This window comes from Coffea arabica, chromosome 6e, assembly GCF_036785885.1.
Source record: "Coffea arabica cultivar ET-39 chromosome 6e, Coffea Arabica ET-39 HiFi, whole genome shotgun sequence".
Taxonomy (NCBI): Eukaryota; Viridiplantae; Streptophyta; class Magnoliopsida; order Gentianales; family Rubiaceae; genus Coffea; species Coffea arabica.
In genome coordinates, this window is record NC_092321.1 from 11,739,571 (window position 1) to 11,760,864 (window position 21,294).

A 21,294-nucleotide genomic window follows, 5' to 3' on the forward strand; every position below is an offset into this window, starting at 1 on the left:
ATAAACTTTAGAATGTTTTTGGTTTTAATTATGTCGTATTGGTGATAAGTTATTGAAGGAGAAGCTGCACACCTTGTGATATCTGTTTTATGAAAATTACTAGGAAGGAAGCTATGAGAACAAATAAAATGAATAAAAGCTTCTGAACTTTAATCTACTTTGTCAAATGTAGCCCCTTGATTTATTGTTGTCAAAATTTTCATCTAAAAATTAGTCAATGATAAGTAAACCACTCCATTGATTCATAGTCCAATCTAATGGCGAATGTATGATGAAAGTATAAAGAACAATTAATTAAGCGGTTGAAATTTATACAAAGAACCACCCAACTCTTAAGTAAATGATAAACATCTAATCGTAACAAGTCATTGAAGGAAGTAAAACAGTGGCCTATAATTTGTAAAAATTATTTGTACAAGAAGAAAATGGAAACCAGGAACGATACGTATAAAAGAGCGGTCAACTGTTTTGAATTTTACCAAAATAGATAAGTTGTCTGACCATTAATGATCTAACGATTACAAAAGGAAAGCAATCAACCACTGCAAATCTAATGGTCCAAAGTTAAGCAAGATATCAAAATTATTTTTAAAAAAGTGAAAAACCTCAAATAAATAAAAACCTTAAAATTTGCTTTGTGATTAAATATGGCTTGGCTAAAATAATTCTTAGACTGACTGTTTCATTTTAATTATGTAAAATAAATTATATACATCTTCCCTAACACAATGCTTTATAGTTTTATTACAAAGAATATCATTTTTTTCCACATTCCTTTTTAAATATTTATTAGAGATATGATTTATATATCTCAATATTTTCCCCACACTGTAAAAATATATGTTTTATCATATTTTTTCCAATAAATCCCAAACAAATAAAAACCTAAAAAATTGCTTTCTAAATGAATAAAGCTCATGACTGGCATATTTGTTTTTATTTTTATGCGATCAGTTAAATCATCTTTTACCCAATTTCTTTGTAATATGAAAAATATATCAATTTTTGTATCTCTTCTTGCCACTAATCCCAAAGAATAAGGAGAGTGTTTATAAAATTAAATAAAATTATAAATTGAAGTAGGCAGTGCACTTATATATGCTTTGTAAATAATTAATCTAGCATTTAAACCCCTTGTCGCGATGTGTCTACTCTCATTAGAAAAAAAAATCAATTTTGGTATTTTATTTTCCCTCAAAATCCAAATAATTTTAAAAATCTATAGAAAAATAAGGTTGCATTCTAAATACTAACCTTGCATTTAAACTTAAATTTTTATGCTTATACATTTATTCATAGTAATAATTGATAAATTTATTTTTTGAATTAAATATATTAATATCAAATATTTCTCAATTAATTACCTATTCTTGACTAAAAAGGTAATAAATAATCAGCTATTATGGACCTATCCTTGAATAGGTGGGTTTATTTGGTCTACATAATAATTAGAGGGGAGCAGAAAATCTTATATATCAGCATTGACCCAAAAGTATCAAAAGCAAAAGAAGGAAACAAAGAAAGCTCCATATGCCTCTCATTGTGCCACATAGCAGCTCTTAGAGTTGGTACAGCAAAAATCAATTCAATCTAATATAATAGTTATATATATATATATATATATATATATATATATTCTTAAATTGGATGCATGTCACATGTGCTGCTGAACATATGCACATGCATATGTTTGTATGTATACGGCTGAGCTTAGCTCAATTCCAACTCAGTTCACATTGAAATCAAGCCAATGAGTTAGACTGAAGCTCAACTTGTCTCACATTAAACCTACTTTTTCTGATGTTGGTGCATTTCAAGCTTAACTCACACTGATATTGGCCTACAATTTAGGTCCAAGACAGAGCTTGGCTCACATTAAAATGAGGCTCAGCACAATATTCTTAGGTACAGGTGGTTTAGCTGAGTTTAGATACTCCTATATGTTCTTGCCCGGAAACTCCGCTCAGATTGGAAGTAAATCAGCACAGATCATCTAATTGTAACTTGACTTGGGGAAGGCTCGGTTGAATGGTAAAGAGGAAAGGATTTTTTTTTCAAAAAAAAAATTATAACTCATGTACTAAAAACTCATAAAATTTGGAGGACCGAGCTGCTGTCCCTTCAGAAATTGTATACTGTTGTATTAGGACTAAAATTAAAAGTATTTCCTCCAAATTTTATATTTCATAAAAATGATTGTGGGTTAGTTTTCTTAAAAATAATTCATATTCAAAAAAAGTGTAGACTACTTGTTCACTATATCACTCAAAATTTCCAAAACTAGCCATGTTTGGATTGCCCTTTTACTTCATAAAATTTTTACACTCTTCGTGAATCAATCACCTTTTTACCTCACTACTTTTCGAGATTAATTACGATTGAACTAGAAATGAAAGAAAGAATGTCAAAATTTTACCGCACCAGCTGTGAGGATGGGCAAAATTAAGATTTTGTGTTCAGAAGGCAAAACTGATTTTGTGTTGTGCTAGCGTTTAGTGTGGACTATCTATCCATCTATTGCGTTAATTATTGAACTAGGAAGAGTACACGTGAAATTTGTGCATCACTAAATTATTTCATGTATTTATATATTAATAGTGCTTACAACACGTACTAAAGATACAAGCATCCCAAAATTATGAAGAGATACAAGTACAAGAAACTAATTCAACAGTGACATATATACTTCTGTTTTTTACACCATAATTGATTAGCAGATTAACACTTTAGCGACCACGTCAGGCTATTGATTGGAAAATCTTGAAAGTTTGCAAGGACTTGACAATACCTTGAATAGATCCGATCGTTGCTGCTATTGAGGTTAGTAGACAGCACATACTAAGAGTTTGCATCCACACCCACTTGAATGAGAAAATGGGTATTTTTTTCCTTTCAATACGCATCTTGATAGGAAAATATACCGTCAGGGGCCAGAATGAAAGAGCTCCAATTAGTCCCACAATATCATTGAAAAATGGAAACATCATAGCTATGACCGTGGTTATTATGACATACGTCGTTCTCCATATCATCCGGAAGAGGGTGACTCTATGAACACCGTAACCAGGCATGTTAATGGCATATTCATGGTTAACCAACCCGGTATTCGGCCATCTATGCCTTGTAAAACTTTCCACAAAACCAAAGACTGGTTGACCACATATCTGTAGAAGATTAATGCATGAGAATGAATTATTTAGGAGCAAAATTGGATACACTTTCTTAAAATTGTAGTAGGACTTCTAATTTGTATCTTAGGGTCCGTTTGTTTCGGGTGAAAATGTTTTCCAGGAAAATATTTTCCTAATTTCCCGTGTTTGGTTGCACAAAAGTTACTGAAAACATTTTCTTATGTAAAATATTTTCACTCATCTTATGGAAAACAACTTCCCTTCCAAACTTACTGAAGTTGTTTTCCGAAATGCATGCATCCCGCCTGTAATATGTTTCAAACTTACTGAAAACATCTTGTAATATGTTCTTCTTTTTTTTTAGTGTAAATAGGAGGACTCGAACCCAAGACATCTTCCTTACACTCCCTCCCCCGTACCACCCAACCCAACCCAGCCCAACCCTCCCCCTAGTATATTCAAAATAAAAAAAAAACATCATCCTGCTCATTCTATGCTAGTAATTAATTATGTATAATAGGGACATTCTTTTCTAGAGAAACTTTCGGTAGTGAGAGTGCAAGATATATGTCACAATAAGCATTGCATGTGATTGATATTTGACACTAAATGGCCAGCAATTTGTTTATTGCTTAAGGAGATATTTTTTATTCATATATACATTTCTCCAAGATTTTTTTAAGTTAAACAATGAGATAAATTTTCTTATTTTGCATGGGAAGAAGTATGTAGTTATAATGTGTAGAAAGTAAAGATAGAGATAAAAGTGAAAATATTTCAAAAGTTAAACAAACACCAGAAAAATGAAGTAAGAAAATATTTTCAATAAGCTAACCAAACACCTGAAAATGATGAAAGGGAAATGATTTTCATGGAAAATTACTTCCACGGAAAATATTTTCCCAAGGAAAATATTTTACTTCCAACCAAACAGACCCTTAATATAAGAAATTTTACACTACATAAGTTTTTTTTTTCTACGTACAACCATGTGCTCTATTAATAAACTTACAGCAATTGTAAAAAGAAAAGGGATAATTTCAGAAACCTCCCCTGAGATTTCTCATAATATCACTTAGCTCCCCTGAGGTTTTTAAAATCTCACTTGTCTCCCTTGGATTGACATTTCTTGTAACATTTTAACCCCTTTGGAGGAAATACAAGACAGATAAAACTTTTGTTCCAAATACTACCCTTATGTTATCCTACTTATGAAATTTATAACAACAATAAAAAATAAAATAAGGTTAAATTTTTATAAGGTGTAAATTTCTTGACGTAAACTATTTATTTTAGTTATATTGGAACAAAAACAAAATTTATGCCTTGAAAATTTCACAAGTATGAAGAGATTATTTTAGTTTTTAATACAACTTAAACTATACCATGGATTGAAACATATTTTCCCAAAAAATATCTTGACTTCCTTAATTGTAACTGTGCACAAAATTTTTTAAGGTGTTAATTACTCACCAAAATCCTCTTAAGTGGTTGATCTTGATTAGATTTATTTTATCCACGTCCTTTGCTGTCCCACCAATATAAAGAAATATTGACCATTATTAGCTAGCAATTTATTTTTTTAATTTACATTTTTTGGTTTTAAAATTTTATTTTGTTTTGGCTTTTCGGTTAAATAGTTATTAAGAGCAAGGGTAATGTTGTTAATTTGTGACCTTTGATAGGAATATTTAGTTTGGTCAAGTTGACAAGGGAGGTAAGTGAGATTTTAAAAATTTTAGGAGAGTTGAGTGATATTATGACAAACCTCAGGGGAGGTTTCTAAAATTATCCCAAAAGAAAAGCTATAGTTTGAATCCCATAGTCCATCAAGTTACGCATATAACAGAGACATTTACCTATGTCCATAATCAAAAGAGATAAAGCCAGCTATAACTGCTATCCATAGCTTTGGAGTTAAACAAATATATGAAATAAAGCCCCATCTTTAGTTTGAACCTTTCAATAAAACAGTGACAAAAGAGACCTCTAGTTTCAAACATATAATCCATCATGTATGCATATAACAAGAACTTTTACCACTACTGATAGTTAGAGAAATAAGGCCTACTAATACTGATATCCATGGTTAAGAAATTAAACAAACAAATCGCATTCATTGTTTACCTGGTAAGCTCCTGTGAGATGAATCACAACAAAAATATTAGCGAGGTCGATGAGCCAAAATGGCTCAAAGAAACCAAATCCAGCTAATATATTGCCTGGTGCTTTATCACCAAATGCTGCATATCCCAGCAACCCACATGACATATAAAATAAGGTGGATATAGAAATTCCAGCCAGGGAAGCTTGTTTCATTACTCTATTCTCAGGTTTGGATGACCCTAGAGTGTCCTGCAAATTAATCAAAGTACAAAATTTAATAAAACAAAAATCAATTACTTTTCTGTGATGCATATTGCAACATACTACACGGATATGGTTATTGATGCAAATGTTCAGTCAAAACAGTACCTGAATTTCAATAAGCACATCTGAAAAACCATAAGCAAATGCTAAGTTCCCAAGGGCTGTAAATGTGGTCCATAAGTTGTTGGTATTTGACTTATCTCCATCAATGAACACTCCGGTCAAGCTAGTCTTAACATGTGGTCGTCCTTCGAAATGGAAGCCGAAAATTATATAAGTAGATGGTTTGAGATGATAGAAATTGATATAAAATATGTTACATTGCAAACTTTTAAGGAGTATTTTTTATTGCATTCAAGAATCAAAGTAAAATTGTGATCGTATACATCTACTATCAGTATGGATTTATATGATTGGTTAGTTTCATTTATTAATGAGTTGCTTAACGTAGAACTAGATTTCAAGTGAAGTATGATGGACAAATATTTTAACTTTTCATTCCTTCAAATCACAACAGAAGTTATCCAAATAGTGAATATGCACTTGAATAAAGTTGAAACCCATCTCAGACTCCATTACCTGAAAATCAAACACCTCCTAAACCTGAAAATCAAACATCCAACTAAACCTTTCAGTCAATTTTGGAGAACAAGTTTTAATTCTTTTCATTTAGACGTGATACATCTTTGGGTAAGATTACACATTTTATCCTAGCACATTTTCTTTATTCCAATCTTATTTACCTTCAATGCGATCATGACCTCTATAGTTGCCAAATAGACACAACGTAGATAACATACTAAATTTCTTTTTCTATTATGTAAGATACTAGATAGCATGTGACGCTCTTTGTATGTTTAAGTTTAAACTTGATAGAAGCTAATTCAATTTTATGAACTTGCAAATTACTCTCAAAATCAAAAAACAAAAGAAAATGTAATAATATTTCTGAGGTTGCGCAAATATGATTATGAACGATTTTTGAAATGTATAGTTTACAGTAATAAGAACACGGCTTTACTTCAGAAATTAGAATTTCATAAAGTAATAGGATGCTATCTTCGTTGACCATATACATTGCTAACAACTAGAAAAACAGTAACCATAATAATGGAGCTTTTTGTTCTAGACTTGAGAATTGATTTTGAGACTCAAACACTGATTACGGATTGAATATAACAGAGTATGCACTAAGGAAAATGCTAAAGGATATAGCTTACTAGGCAAAAGTTTCATATGGAAAATCAGTGATTTTGATATATTAGAAGCAAGGCTTGTCAGTGGCTTGATGTTTGAATTTGGTTCAAGCACAAATGGAGAATATCTTGGTTTCAAATTCCACTTGTTAAAAAAAGAAAATGCACCAAAACCTTACAAAATGCATAAAGTCAGATCTTGACCATAGTCTATTCAACCTTTGTCAATTCAAGAGAACCTCATACATATCACCTAAAATTTATATACATTATTGGCCGTCTTGTCAAGTTTCTCCATTTTAAAATTTGTATACCACCTAAAAATTTTAATCCTAACAATCTTGTATAGATTCAATTGTCTGTCTGCTCAAGCTTGCCAAGTAGATATTATATACAATCACAGACAAATTCAGATACTGACCTGCAACTTTAGCTATTGAGAGTCCGAGGCCAATGGAAGCATGGCAACAACACATCACTGTTGTGAGTAGGGACAGCATCGACAACTCTTGAATATTTGGAATTTGACTTAAAAATACTTGTATAACCCCGAAAATGATGATGAAGAGATTAATTGGCGTATGACAACCAAAAGAATGACCATGCTTGTGAAAGCAATATGATCTTTTGATAGCCCTAAGGAAAAAAACAAAGTATCTTAATCTGCATATACAGCTAGGATGATGCTTGAAGGAGAAACGTATAACTAGTATAATTTGTAGCAAAAAAATTCTTGGTGTACTTACACCATACTGTTGGCCGATGTGATGATGTAGCCAATAGTAAATCCAACAAGATTGCCATACTGAGCAATTCCACTGAGTTTGTTATATCTTCCGCCTGTGCATGTACGAAAGTGGTAGTGACTAATCTTGTGCGTTAAACTATCAAACTTTTGTAAGCCAAACCTTAAGCTGTAGCTTTAGGAATGATAAGGATTTCAGCAAAGTAAAGGGTGAGAATGCTGAATAATTTTTATAAGCCATATCCATGAAAGATCTTGATGAAAACGTAAGAAACCCAAAGTCGAATTGGTCCTTGAAGAATTTCTAACCTAACTTCTTTTAATATGATCTAAAGGTAATTAAAAAAGTAAATGATAAAAATAGTTACTAAACTATTTAGAATTCTACATTTTCGTCACTAAACTTTTTGTTATGCCAAAACAGCTATTTAACTTATAAAAGGGCAAGATTTTTTGTTACTCAACTGACAAACTTTCACATTTAGTCACTCGACCCATAAAAACATTTTTTTGGTCACAAAATGCATTTTCTAATTAGTTGAATGACCATTTTGACTAAATAAAAAGCTAAATAACTGAAAATAGGAATCCTGAATAGTTTACTGATAATTTTTGAAATTTTCTCCAAAAAAAAAAAAGAAAAAACAAATTTAGATGAGGTAGAGTTATTTAACAAAGTGATATCCACTTAACAATCTCCTTACTGTGATTTTTTTTTTCTCTCTCATGCAAACCTTCATGCTCAAATTGGCAATCCACATTTCATTTTTGTTTGACAAAATAGTAGGATAATTGGCAATGATGAACAATTGATCTGATCTATCCTACAAAACATGGCCAAGGATCTCTTACCATTATCCTCGGTAGATTATTGATTTTTCTAATATTGTCAATCTATGAATATTGAGTGGGGTTACTAATGGCCATAAAACATGAAATCAAGTATATCAGGCACGTATCACATCATTTATATGATATTGAGGTTCCTAAAGTTTATTTGATACAAGTGCAGCGGTCGATGGCTGAAGTTTCCAAGATCTTTCTTGCAGTGCGGAGTGTCTATTCTAAGTTATATACAGATTATATTTCTTAATTCCTTTAACCACGTGATTTCAGAAACAGCAAAATTGAGGAACACTATGTTCGAGTTGCTTGAGTTGGCAAGTGAGTTTTTTGGGTGTTTGTTTAAAATTTTACTGTAGTTTACTGTAAAAGTTTTTAAAAATTTTTTTGAAGTGTATTTTTTTTTTTTGAATATTTTGAAGTGTATAATTTAAAAACTTTGAAAAGTTTTTTGAGGTTACTGTAACTAAAGTTTTTAAAAAATTTGTAGCAGAAAAACTTGATAAAAAAATTGTCTGCCAAACGAGGCCATCGGATTAAAATTTTTTTTGAAGTGTTTGCAACAAATCTTTAAATATTTGAAACGCTGTATGCTAAATCACAGAGATAACATGTATTGATTATTTTGGCTCTCGGGAAAAAAAATTCTTTCTGTTGCTTTATAACCACAAACCCCAATTTGGTTCTCCGATTAACTTGATGAAGCCACTCCTGTGCTTTCAAAGACTGTGCTTAGCCCCTATGTTTTTTCACTTGCTTGCATCTAAAGTTAAGAGTTGTTTACATCTGATTTCAATAGACATATGAAATGTTCATTTTTGTTCCATCACCAGCCGTTTCTAGCTTATACCTAACCTGAACTTTGCACTGACTACAGTCATACTGTCCAAACTGTCAACTGATAGGAGGCTTATCCAGTCTTGCTTTCCTACTAAGAGGATCAGACTAGTTTCTCCATTTTCTTCCTTTTTTTCCATATTTTAAAGAAAATTTCGTGGCATAACTTGATGTAGGAGCTCTAGGGGAATCTTGGGAATAATATCTGTTATTAGAATTTTCTTTCAACTTTTCTTGGTCGGCTTTTTTGACAGGTCAGTGTAAGTTTTAGAAATTAAATAGGTGCTAGGTGAAATTGTTTGAAACCTCCTTGAAGTTTCTGAAATTATCCCTTAGTTTCTTGTCCAATTCTAATAGGTTGCTCGATAAACATGTTAGAGAAGTTCACAAAAATGTACACTAGCACTTTTTGAAAATATCTATCTAGTTCTATAAACATTACTCTATCTTTATATGCATCAGGACATTCATTCGGAATCCAAAGACTTTTGTCTTATTTTATTATTTATAAGTCATGCTTACGGGTTTAAAACAATTAAACACTGGAATAACAATATTTTCAGGTGCTTCAATCTAGTGTTTTGGCCACTCTAAGGCAGCCGAGGTCTAGTGTTCGAGCCTTGTCACAAAAATGGAGAATAACCCAACAACCTGAATAAGGGTTGGGGTCTGAAGTGGGGCCAGGTCCTTTTTTTGACAAAAAAAAAATCAAGTGTTTTGAATTTTCATAGTAGGAAACTAAAATGAAATAAATAACAACATCAAAATTGTGAGTATCAAATCCATGGTATGCGGTGCGAAAATCAAACCAAGGAGAATATAGTTAGCGGTGGGAGTTGGAAGCTAATGTAGGGTCATTTAAAAGTAATATTTGTTTATGATAATATAATACGGTAATAATTATGAGTGTGTTTGGACAGGAGATTATTTGTCAAAATTTATTTCATTATATCATCATTACAATTTCCAACACACCTTTTTATCTTCCCAATTATCTTTTTATCTCACATACATCATATCACAAAAAGTGCTACAGTAAAAATATCTCAAATAATTTACATGTTTGGGTCTTACATTTTGTATTAAAAGAGGTAGTTTTATGATAATTAATTTCAACTGATTATGTATTTAGCTCACGGTACTCTAAGGATAGCACTAACTTTCATGAAAAAAAATGAGAAAGATTTTGGCAAAAAAAAGACACGCATCCCCAGAAGTGATTTTGTGCATGAATGATTATGTAGTAGCAACAAATTGCTGAGAAATATTTACACTTGTCGAGTTGATGAACGTGGATACTAAGCCTTGGAAGATTGAGTTTGAGGGAATTTTCATAGGATGAATTCTTGGCATTCCCTTGACATATTACGCCTCAATTTACCTTTATATACTGCCTTTAGCCTAACCCCATTACAACCTTATAAAAGTTTCTTGGATTCTTGTATTAAATTTAATATTGGTGGTGGAAATGTGATATATAAGCAAGTCTATAGTAATGTCACTCTATGGTGTCGATTTGAGAATTGTACTTTGCCCTATATAGTTTAGAGTGATGAGTGCATATGTTAAACCTCCTTGTGAGAATGGTTGGATTTGGTGCGTTCAGATTTTACTGAAATTGTTAGGAGGATAGGATGCTTTTTGCTACAAAATTCTTGTTATCTTGATTGTGTTTCTGAGTTTGGATATGCTTGAGGACAAGTATAATTTAGGAGTGGGGGATTGATAGGTTGCAACTTTACCAGAGGAACAACTTTACCCCCTCCTTCTAGTATTCTGAGAACCTAATATAATTTGAAAAAGTTATCAGGGCTTAAATTTCCACCTTTCTTAAACGAATTAGAAAAAATAGCTAGACAGAAAGGCAAGACTAGTTCTGTCAACATGAGTGCAGAGGAGAGAATGCTACGGGTGATAACCATATTAAATTAACACAGGGAGGGGAAACCTTTGACATTGGGGGCCGTAGATCAGGATCTTTCTGTAGGCACAAGGATGCAGCATTGCTCATTGCCCGTAGTTCATATGGGAAACTTTGGAGCTCATAACTAACCAAGCAGGGATCCAGAAACCTCTGTTTATCTGCTAAAGAATGGCTTTCTTCCAGAGTACCCAAAGGGTGAAAGTTCTTGAACAGAAATTGCTGTCCACTGTAATTTGGCAAGGCACCAGTTTTTTCACCCGTAATTAGCTCTAATAACACTAGGCCAAAAGCATATATGTCAACTTTCTCTGTAACTTTGGCATCAGTGAAGTACTCTGGTGCAAGATACCTACAGATGTCAAAGAAATCAGCCAAATTAAGTTTGATTCACAAAACAAGTTCAGAAACATGTCAAGATATATAACTGAGGAAAATTCAACACACGGATTAAAATGAACGCTTCTACTACATTATTCTTTTAGAATTTAAGGTAGTCATAAATGAATAATATATAGTGACAAAACAAAGTATTAAATTACCCATATGTTCCAATAACTTGCTCCTCATCACAAAGTTCCCATTCACGATGTAGTCTAGCAAGACCAAAATCTGCAACCTGAAAAGAATGCACTATATAATTGGGATGAAAATGATTATTTGACAGAGAAAATACACAAACTGTCAATAAAAAGCCAAAGTAGAGAGGTGGGTGCATGCTATTCAAAGATCTCAAATGGAATAGATTTTGCTAATTCAGAAAATACTTGTAAACAGATTACTCTGATTTAATCACAGTTGCATACTAAATTATGCAAACTAAATGCTTCTAGCAATCATTTACCAGAGGTTCAAAATCATGGGTCAGGAGGATGTTGTGAGGCCTCAAATCTCTATGTATTATACATCCCACCCTGCAATCTTCATGGAGATATCGTAAGCCTCTTGCTGTTCCAATAGCTATTTATTTAATATAAATTAAATATTTTTTTAAAAAAAATAAATGGCCCATAAAGTATTAATTTTTTATGGCTTTCATCCATTACACGAGTAAAGTATTCGCTCTTTATGTGTATTTTATTCTGAATCATTTAATTTATGTTAAATACATAAATGTTTGTAACTAAAATTGAAAAAGTGTTATACTAATATGTTTACGGAAGAGAGATTGGTAGGTTTTGTATTTAACAAAAATTAAATATTTGAAAGTAAATACAAATCTGTATTTGAGCGTAAATATTTGCATTAAATTAAATGTTTGAAAGTAAAATACCCTTAAAGAACCGGTACTTTAAATAGTTACCAGCTCTTTATAGGCAAACACGCATTACTCATTTAAAGTACCGGCTTTTTACGGATATTTTACTTTCAAACATTTAATTTATGATAAATATATCAATGTTTGTTAGTAAAATTCAAAAAGTGTTACAGTAATATTCTTGCAAAAAGGAAATCGGTAGGTTATTTATTTAATATAAATTAAATATTTTTTAAAAAAAAAATGACCCATAAAGTATTAATTCTTTATGGCTTTCATCCATTACATGAGTAAAGTATTGGCTCTTTATCGGTATTTTATTTTGAATCATTTAATTTATATTAAATACATAAATGTTTGTAACTAAAATTGAAAAAGTGTTATATTAATATTTTTACGAAAGAGAGATTGGTAGTTTTTGTATTTAACAAAAATTAAATATTTGAAAGTAAATACAAATATGTATTTGAGAGTAAATATTTGTATTAAATTAAATATTTGAAAGTAAAATACCCATAAAGAGTCGGTACTTTAAATAAGTAATGCATATTTGCCTATAAACTATACTCCTTAAAGTTTATTAATTGTTAATTGATTTGTAGTATTTTGTCATTCATTGGACATGTAATACAAAGGACAAATTTGGTAAAAAATTATAATATCACTCCCTAAAACAATATTTTAATTGTTTGGACTGAATTTGCAAAGGATTAGTAACCTCAGGGGAGGTCAGTGTAATTTTTCAAACCACAGGGGAGGTCAGTGTAAATGTCAGAAACCTCAGGGGAGGTTTTTGCAATTATCCCTATTTGATAATTTTCCATATAGGCATTCACAGATGAAGAAACTAGATCGATTTAATTGTCAGCAATAAGAGTGATCCTTAAGTTAAATCATGACTTTGGCTGGAGTTACAATATAGGTAGCCGAAAAAAGACTCATATAAGCCTTTGATTGTTAACTTTGCTCATCAATAATATTTCCTCACAGTCCAAGAAAGTGGATTAATGTTCAATGTTTACATCGTATAGATCAAAGAACCATAAGGGCAGGAAACGTTGCTGGGGCTTTAAAGTCATCGTCAAAACAGGATACACTATCATGTCTAGAATGTAATCTGAAAATGGTGATCTTATAATGCATTACGGAATGCAAGTAAAGACTCAAACCAACGCTATAATGATAAGTCCAAAGATGATTTACCAACTAAAGTACGATTTATTGGAAAAATTGTAAATTCCAGCTTGTAATAGCAAGAAAAAACTACATTCTTAACTCAAAAACAAATAAATTACAGTAAAAAGCTAAGATAATTATACAGTATGTATGCCCATAAAATGATAAAATTACTAAAGGTGAATCCAAGTATCAAAAAATTGCTAACGTATATTGTCATTGAGAGATGTAAATAGCAGTCCAGTTGGTACCTTATTCGTAGACGTAAATGGATAGCTAAACTGTATCTGACCCAAATTGCAGAGTAGTTTCCTTTGCAATACCATCCGTCAAACCTGTCAATGAGGATGAGTAGAAATGTTATGCAAACCCAAAGAAGTGTACATAATTGAGATGGTACAGCTTGTGTGTATTCTGAAAATTTGGAAGCCAAAGACAAATTGTAACTTGTAAGGGCTTACACGAGACAGAAAGCACACTTGTGTCCTTCTGATTTGTTTTTTAAGGGCTATGTAACTTCATTCTTAGATGTTTCGGAGATGAATCTTGACAGGGTGTAGTTGGCTTCTTTGCATGATTATTATTATTCAATATAGTTGATTGAAGAGCCGGGTGCAAAGGGTGTGGGGAGGGGTGCGAAGGGTGTGAGGAGGGGGAAAGGGTAAAACATAAAAGCAAACTAAAACAAAAAAGATTGAACAGCTGGTTCTTTGCCAAGAAATGCAAAATAAAGTTTACCTGCACATCTCATATCAATAGTTTTGTTGAGTTTGGGCTTTTCATGAACTGCATCTAGCTCACTATCCGTTTCTTTATCAATGGCATTAATGACTTAAAAAAAAAGAAAAAAGGAAAGAATCTTTACACTCGATTTCAATTGAAACAACTAGGGGAGCACCCGCGTATCATTCGGATATTTGGTGCTTGTGATTAAAAAGGATTTTTCATTGAATAAATAATAGTATATTTTGGAAAGAAATAGTTATCAAATATAACAAAATTAATAATAATACATTCTAATTGCAACACACACTTATACACTTTGTTTTATTAATACTTTTACAATTTTATCATTTCCAAAATTCTCCTACAAATGTCAGTTGAAAATCGTCCAAGAAGAGATATAAGTTGTTTCAGACAAAAGAATACCCTCCAATGACTAGTTATAGCAACGTGTTAATTACATAACGTATTAATATGTCTTTGTATTAATTACACAACAAAAGCCACACTTCAATTAAATGTATCTATAACACTATTTCAGTAATTATATCAACGCATAAGCTTATATGAGTTGTACTCGATGCAAAAATGATTGCAAAATAATTCCATATTCCAAAAATACCTAAATGTCCCCATAAATCAAAGTTTTAAATGTATCAAAATGAGAGTATTTCAACAAATATACCTAAACACATGCTGCCCTCAATTGTACCAAAAGTTTTAAAAAAAAAACTATACATCATTTCATTTTCCCAAAAAGCCCCTATTCATGTGGTTGAAATTCAAACTCTCCTTTTGACCACAACTCATTCTTAAATAGTATAAGGATAAGGATACATAGAACAGGCATTAAAATTTACATTAAATAATCATTAAATTGAAAATCTATAAATCACAGTAAGGTCGCACAAAGCAATCATTCATGTAATTAAATACTGAAATAAAAAAATTACAGACTTGCGAAAGTACCTGGAAATGTTGTATACATATGTTCCCCTCCCTTTGATGAAATGGATACTTTTTTAAGTTGATTAATGAAGTACTCTAGACTCGTGAAGATGGAACCGATAAGGAACTAAATTGATAAGCATAGTAAGGAACTAAGCTAATTTGATTTTTTTTTTTTTTTTTTTGAATTTCAAAAGAATGTTAAGTTAAACGATTATATACTTGAAAAGATCGATTAGAGATGACTGAAATTTGACTACTGTTAAAAAAAATAATAAAAGTACCCAAAGGATAGAAGTTTTCTTCTGCTGCTCTGCAAAGAGTAAATAAACAAACTACGCTGCTCGAATTTTAACGAAAAATTAAACCATTAATATTAGTAATCTATTAGAGGTGCCACACACAAGAGAGAAAGTATGTAACAAAACTCTACTATACATGTGTGTTTATCGATTAATTTTCTATATACTTCATTGTAAACCTTTGATGCATATCATACATGTTTAAATTTTCCATGCATTAACAATATATGCATTATTAACCTTTAGTGCCTACGTCCAACGTGTGAGCATGCACTTGTCTGTGTATATGTATAGCTGAGCTTAGCCCAATTCAAGCTCAGTTCACATTGAATCAGGCCAATGATTTGAGGCTCAACTCACATTGATTTTGGCCTACAATTTAGGTCCAAGACTTAGCACAACATTCTTAGGTACAGGAGGTTGATACGGCACCGACTTATCAATATTAAGTACAGGAGGCTGCTTGACCCAACAAAGAAAGTACTCGAGTTCCGTGTAGCTGTTACTGGTGAGGAAGTAAGTTATGTCATACGTTTATTGCGTGCTGAACATATGCGCATGCACAAGGCTGGGTTGAATGGTACCGAAGAAAGGCTCTTTCTTTTCTTTTTTATTTTTTTTTTAAAAAAATTGTAACTCATGTACTAAAAACTGGTAAAATTTGGGGGATCATGCTACTGCCCCTTCAGATATACAGTTTATATTTCATAAAAATGATTGTGGGTTGGTTTTCTTAAAAATAAATTCATATTCAAAAAAGTGTAGACTACGTGTTCACTACATCACTCAATTTTTTCAACAGTTTTTGCATCCTCGTACGTTTCCTAGAGAACTGCAATGCTGTTAATGAATTATGCTCAAAATATTCATCACATAGCGTGGATTGTGGATCATATGTTTTCTGTTTATTGGGCAAATGTTCCTTTCAAAAAGGAATTTTGTTAGGGACAAAAGACAACCAAGTTCATCAAAACTGGTCAATCCCCAGAATAGGTTATGCCCAAATCCACCACTGCGATTGTTAGTGCCCGGCTGGACTTGTCAAAGCCCACTTGCAACGGGCTCACCCTGTCCACATGAAGAGGACGTAGCTGCCGCCTGCGGGCCATTAGAATTCAATTTGATATGATTTCAGTCTACATAGACTGTATCCAAGAGAACCATTTATGTTACCTTTTGGGGGTAATTTTAGAATCGTCTCTGATGTTTCTTATCACGTCATTTAGCATCTTTTAAAATTTTAAAATCTTACTTACCTTTCTTGGATTGACATCTTTGTAACATTTTAGCCACTTTAGAAGAAATTAAAAGAGCAAAAAATTTTATTCCAATACCACACATATGAAGAGATTATTTTAGCTTTTAGTATAACTTAGATTACATCATATATTAAAATATATTTTAAAATAATTTCTTGACTTTCTTATAACTATTCTAGGAAAAATTTTAAGGTATTAATTACCTACCAAAATCCTTCTAAGTGGTTGATTTTGAATAGATTTAATTTATTCACATCTTTTACTGTATACCATCATCTCGATATAGAAAAATATGGACCAATATTGGATAGTGATTTGGCTTTATATATATATATTTTTTTTGTTTAGAAGTACTATTTTGATTCTGGCTTTTTGGTTAAATAGATATTAAGAGTGCAAGGGTAATATTATCAATTTGTGACATTTGGTGTTGTCAGCCTGATAAGGAAGGTAAGTGAGATTTTAAAAATTCCAGGGAAGCTGAATGATATTATGAAAAATCTCAACGAAGGCTTTTAAAATTATCCCTACTTTTATATTTCTGATCGTAATTGAAAATGAGACATGCCATCGGAAGGGATTTTCATTGAAAAATCTCCAATAGGTAACAATCACAATTTCTTTCAAAAATCGGGATTAGATTAAGAAAAAAGTTTAATAAATCTAATGAAAGATTACAATGATTATGGCGAAAAAGTTTTGGTGCTACTATGAAAGGAAAAATATAGTGGCTAACCCTTGAAAACCTTATTTATATTATTGAAGTTACATGATACCCAAAGCACGCTCTTTTGCATCTTGCTAATGAAAATGAAAAGACCAAAATTTACTTTTTGTCTGTTTTGGGATGCACTACAAGGATGGAGAAAGCATGCGAGGAATAAAAGCATCTTCGCTGCGAGTGTGACATTAATCAAGTCTTTTGATTCCTTACTTGCTGTAGGCCAAGTAACTTGAACTTTGGAGCTGGCAAGTCCTGAACTAAACATTGTGAAAGATTCTGATTTCATGTATATGCATCCCAATCTTGTGAATAGAGATATACCCGCATGTAGGGATGTAAGCGAGTCGAGTCATAATTGAGTAGCTCGCGAGTAGCTTGGTCAACGGCTTGGCTTGAACTCGGGTTGACCGAGTTCGAGCCGAGTCTCGAGCTACTCGATTGTCATTCGAGTCGAGTTTCGAGCCAATATTTTAAGGCTCGAGACTTGTCGAACTACTCGTCGAGCCAGGGGTATTTAAATAATATATTTATAATTTAAATAATATATATGTATTATAATTATAAAATGACCATTATGGGTATAAGTTTTACCGAATTTACAATAAACTCTTCTTTATAATAAAATTTCATAATGGCAAAAAAGTAATAATATAATTGTAAAAAGACCTAAAAAGAAAAAATGTCTAAAAAAGGGAAGATTGGTCGAGTCGAGTCAAAAAACTTGATTAGGCTCGACTTGATAAGGTTTTGACTAAAGGTCGAACCTTATCGAGTCGAGTCTCGAGTTTAAAGTGAGTTTTTCAAGTCAAACTTCGAGTATCGATTTTTTGTACTCGGTCGAGCTCAAGCCTAGATATATATGAGTCGAGTCGAGCTCGAGTATAGCAATACTCGAGCTTGATTTGGCTCGATTACATCCCTACCCGCATGTCATTATAGTATTCCTTGCTGCATTTTATTCTCTCTATAGTTCAAAGGTTATTTTAGAAGAAAAAGTGTGACAAGAGAAAAGAAAAACAAAAGGAAAAAATTATTTGAGGGAGAGAGAGTATGGTTATCACATTTGAGTTGATTGATTGGACAAACCCAAATAAGCAATTGACCTATAAATTTTTAGTGAATGGACTATGGCACATAAGAGAGATAAACTTTTTGATGGAAAATTGTCAATCAATTGATTGTGCCATCTATGAGAAGAAATCAATTGATTAAAGAATATTATTGTTTTCATTGTACAATTATCCATAGAAGTCATGGGGGTGGTTCAAAATGGGTCCAAATTCGATTTTCATTGTACAATTCATTGTTGTTTGTGTGTTGTCCACATTCGTTATTCCGTACAATATTTATTTTTGGATCAAGTAAAATGGGTCGAGCCATGGGATTGGTTCAAAATTCAGATTCAACTCTTTTACCCCTTTAAATTCATTTTATATAGGTCCCTTACGCTCGGTTTTTTCGTAAAAAGAAAAAAAAGGAATAGATTAAAATTAGATTTTATAACTAAATTGGTGCATTTCACTTATATATGCATCATTTGGAAGTGAAGAAATGAAAAGTCAAACAACAAAATGTGATGGACATTGGATTCATATTTTCCGGCAAATAAAACCTGTTCTCTTCAAAGAAGGAGCATACCTCTTCTCTTCAAAGAAGGAGCATACCTTTACTTTACACCTTTGCTAAGTAATCTGTCTGAGGTTGTAATGTATACATCACACTATATCGTGCATATTTTTGCTTTTCCTTTTCTTTTTTATTTTTTTTCCTTTGGGGAAGGGTTCCAAATTCATAATTGTATTAGGAACTACGATTGTCAACATCGGCCTACTTTCACCTAGCCCACATATTGTGGGCTCACGTTACCTCAATAATTAGTCACTTGAAGAGACTAATTAGCAATTTTGCACTCAGTCAGCTATGTGATTTCCGATATTATATATAGACTGTCTCCGAAGGACGTATTTTTGTTACGTTTTGATTTTTTGTTTAAAAATTCTATCCCGTGCAAACAGAAGTGAAGGTGTAAATCTAGCACATAAAATCACGATGACAAGAAAACTTATAAAGGATGACAATCAAATTTTCTAGGATGATCATGATCAAAACAGGGTACACCAACACAAAAACTCTCTTTCTTTAGAAAAGATAACGACCACATTTCTGTCAAGTCAAGCATTAGGGTTAGATTTCAAAATGGTTACAAAATCAAATGAAAGATTACAACTAATGACCGCAATAGAGAATTTTCAGCACTTGCATGGAATGAAACCTATTTACACACCAAAGTAATCTCTTTTTTTTTTTTTTTTTTTTTTTTGTTGGTTTGGTCAAAACACACTCACGTTATCTAGTGCACATTTTTCTTCGCATTTGAAGAATGAAAAACAGAAGAGCATAGTTTACTATTCTTTTGGGATGCACTACGAGGTGGTGGAGAAACCATTTTGGGTAGGAAGAATCTTAGTTGTGAGTAGCCAATTATAAATCAAGTTTCTCGATTCCTTTTTTAAATTAGAAAGTAACTTCATTTTACCAAAAGTGGTTTAGGTAAGTCTTGAACTAGAAATTGCCATTAATCCTTCAACAAATAATTAGGTAGCTGTGTTAAAAAGTGGCTAATAACTACTACTAAATGATTGAATGATAGAAAGTTGTAATTAAGAAGCTATTGTCAATCACATGATTTTGCAGTAATTTGATATCCTAATGAATTGATTGATATTTTGTTAATGATTGAATAATATCTTCTTTTAATGCTAAATGAATAGCCTGTGATACTTCATACATTATACAGTGTATATATATATATATATACTTACAAGTTCCATTTATAAAAAGCTACAGCTAATATTTCTTACATAGTTAAAATGTAGAGAGCAACTATACGGGATTCAACAATTGCAACTCTCTGGAATTCAACAATTTCTTGACAATAATGGTAAGAAGTAATTTTTTTTTTTAAACATACATTCCGCTTATGTACATGTATATGTACATTTTGTCTAACAAAAGTAACTCAATTTTTAATATCATAACATAACAAGGTTTGACTTTCTTTGCTACCATTGCATCACTCTATTAGATCACAGAAAAATGTACTGAAAAAAATGCATTTTTCATTATTAAAATAGTTTAGCTAGATTATTTATTTGTCCTAAAACAAGATCTTAAATTTAATAGTAGGAGAAATTAACGATAAAGCTTTATATATGTAATACTAATAATTGCTTTACTCCAATTAAAAACAGTAATCCAGATCCTTTAATTTGGAGATATTACACACACGCACGTATGTACTCAAACCGGTTGGTTGTATTCTTATTTCATAGTCTAACAAATCTAAATTAACCAGCTACATTTTTTGTTTCGCTTTTTCTTTTCTTCTCTGTTTGTTTTGGTTTTCATTAAAACTATCACTAGTTTTGTACAAAATACAAAAATATAAAGAGATTTGATTAAGAGATATAAGTTTGTTTCTAGCCTAGGGTCTAACTTACTTCATTTCGCATAACGGTAGTACATATACAGTGGCGTGGATTGGGCACAATAATCCCAAACTCTCGTGCGTTCTTTCCATCTTTAATCAAAAATTAAGAAGTGAATTTCCTTAAATATTACTCCAAAATTCATTATCATATCCACGTAAACTTCATATCTAATAAATCTTGTCAAATTTGTCGGAATATGGTATAAGCTACTCAAAACAACAGATGGAGACTTAGTTACTATTTAAAGGCGCATAAATTTGACACTAGAATTAAAAAAAACGAAATGAACTTTAAACAAATATATCCATTTTATGCATGTGCTGTTGTCCTCTCCGTAGAACTTCAATTCTTTGATGTCCATTTAGACCTC

The 21,294-nt window shown here is 31.8% G+C and overlaps 1 protein-coding gene across 1 annotated transcript; it reads right to left on the bottom strand.

Moving 5' to 3' along the window:
• Window positions 1-2,738: 2,738 nt before the first annotated feature.
• Window positions 2,739-13,803, bottom strand: LOC113696360 (amino acid permease 6-like). The gene is made up of 11 exons (XM_072056006.1): window positions 13,686-13,803; window positions 11,888-12,003; window positions 11,586-11,662; window positions 11,071-11,395; window positions 10,865-10,906; window positions 7,444-7,589; window positions 7,119-7,333; window positions 7,012-7,014; window positions 5,607-5,749; window positions 5,259-5,486; window positions 2,739-3,164 (listed from the first exon to the last, which is right to left on the bottom strand). Exons 1-11 carry the CDS (start codon window positions 13,801-13,803, stop codon window positions 2,739-2,741), a joined length of 1,839 nt encoding a protein of 612 aa, XP_071912107.1.
• Window positions 13,804-21,294: the final 7,491 nt, after the last annotated feature.

What these genes read in the sequence shown, in the direction of transcription:
- LOC113696360 (XM_072056006.1), bottom strand. Translation starts at nt 13,803, where the DNA reads ATGGTATTGCAAAGGAAACTACTCTGCAATTTGGGTCAGATACAGTTT. An exon ending in CAAGTTATTGGAACATATGG is followed by an intron (nt 11,396 to 11,585) that starts GTAATTTAATAC and finishes TGACATCTGTAG; the next exon opens with GTATCTTGCACCAGAGTACT. An exon ending in GGGGTAAAGTTGTTCCTCTG is followed by an intron (nt 7,590 to 10,864) that starts GTAAAGTTGCAA and finishes GGCTTACAAAAG; the next exon opens with TTTGATAGTTTAACGCACAA.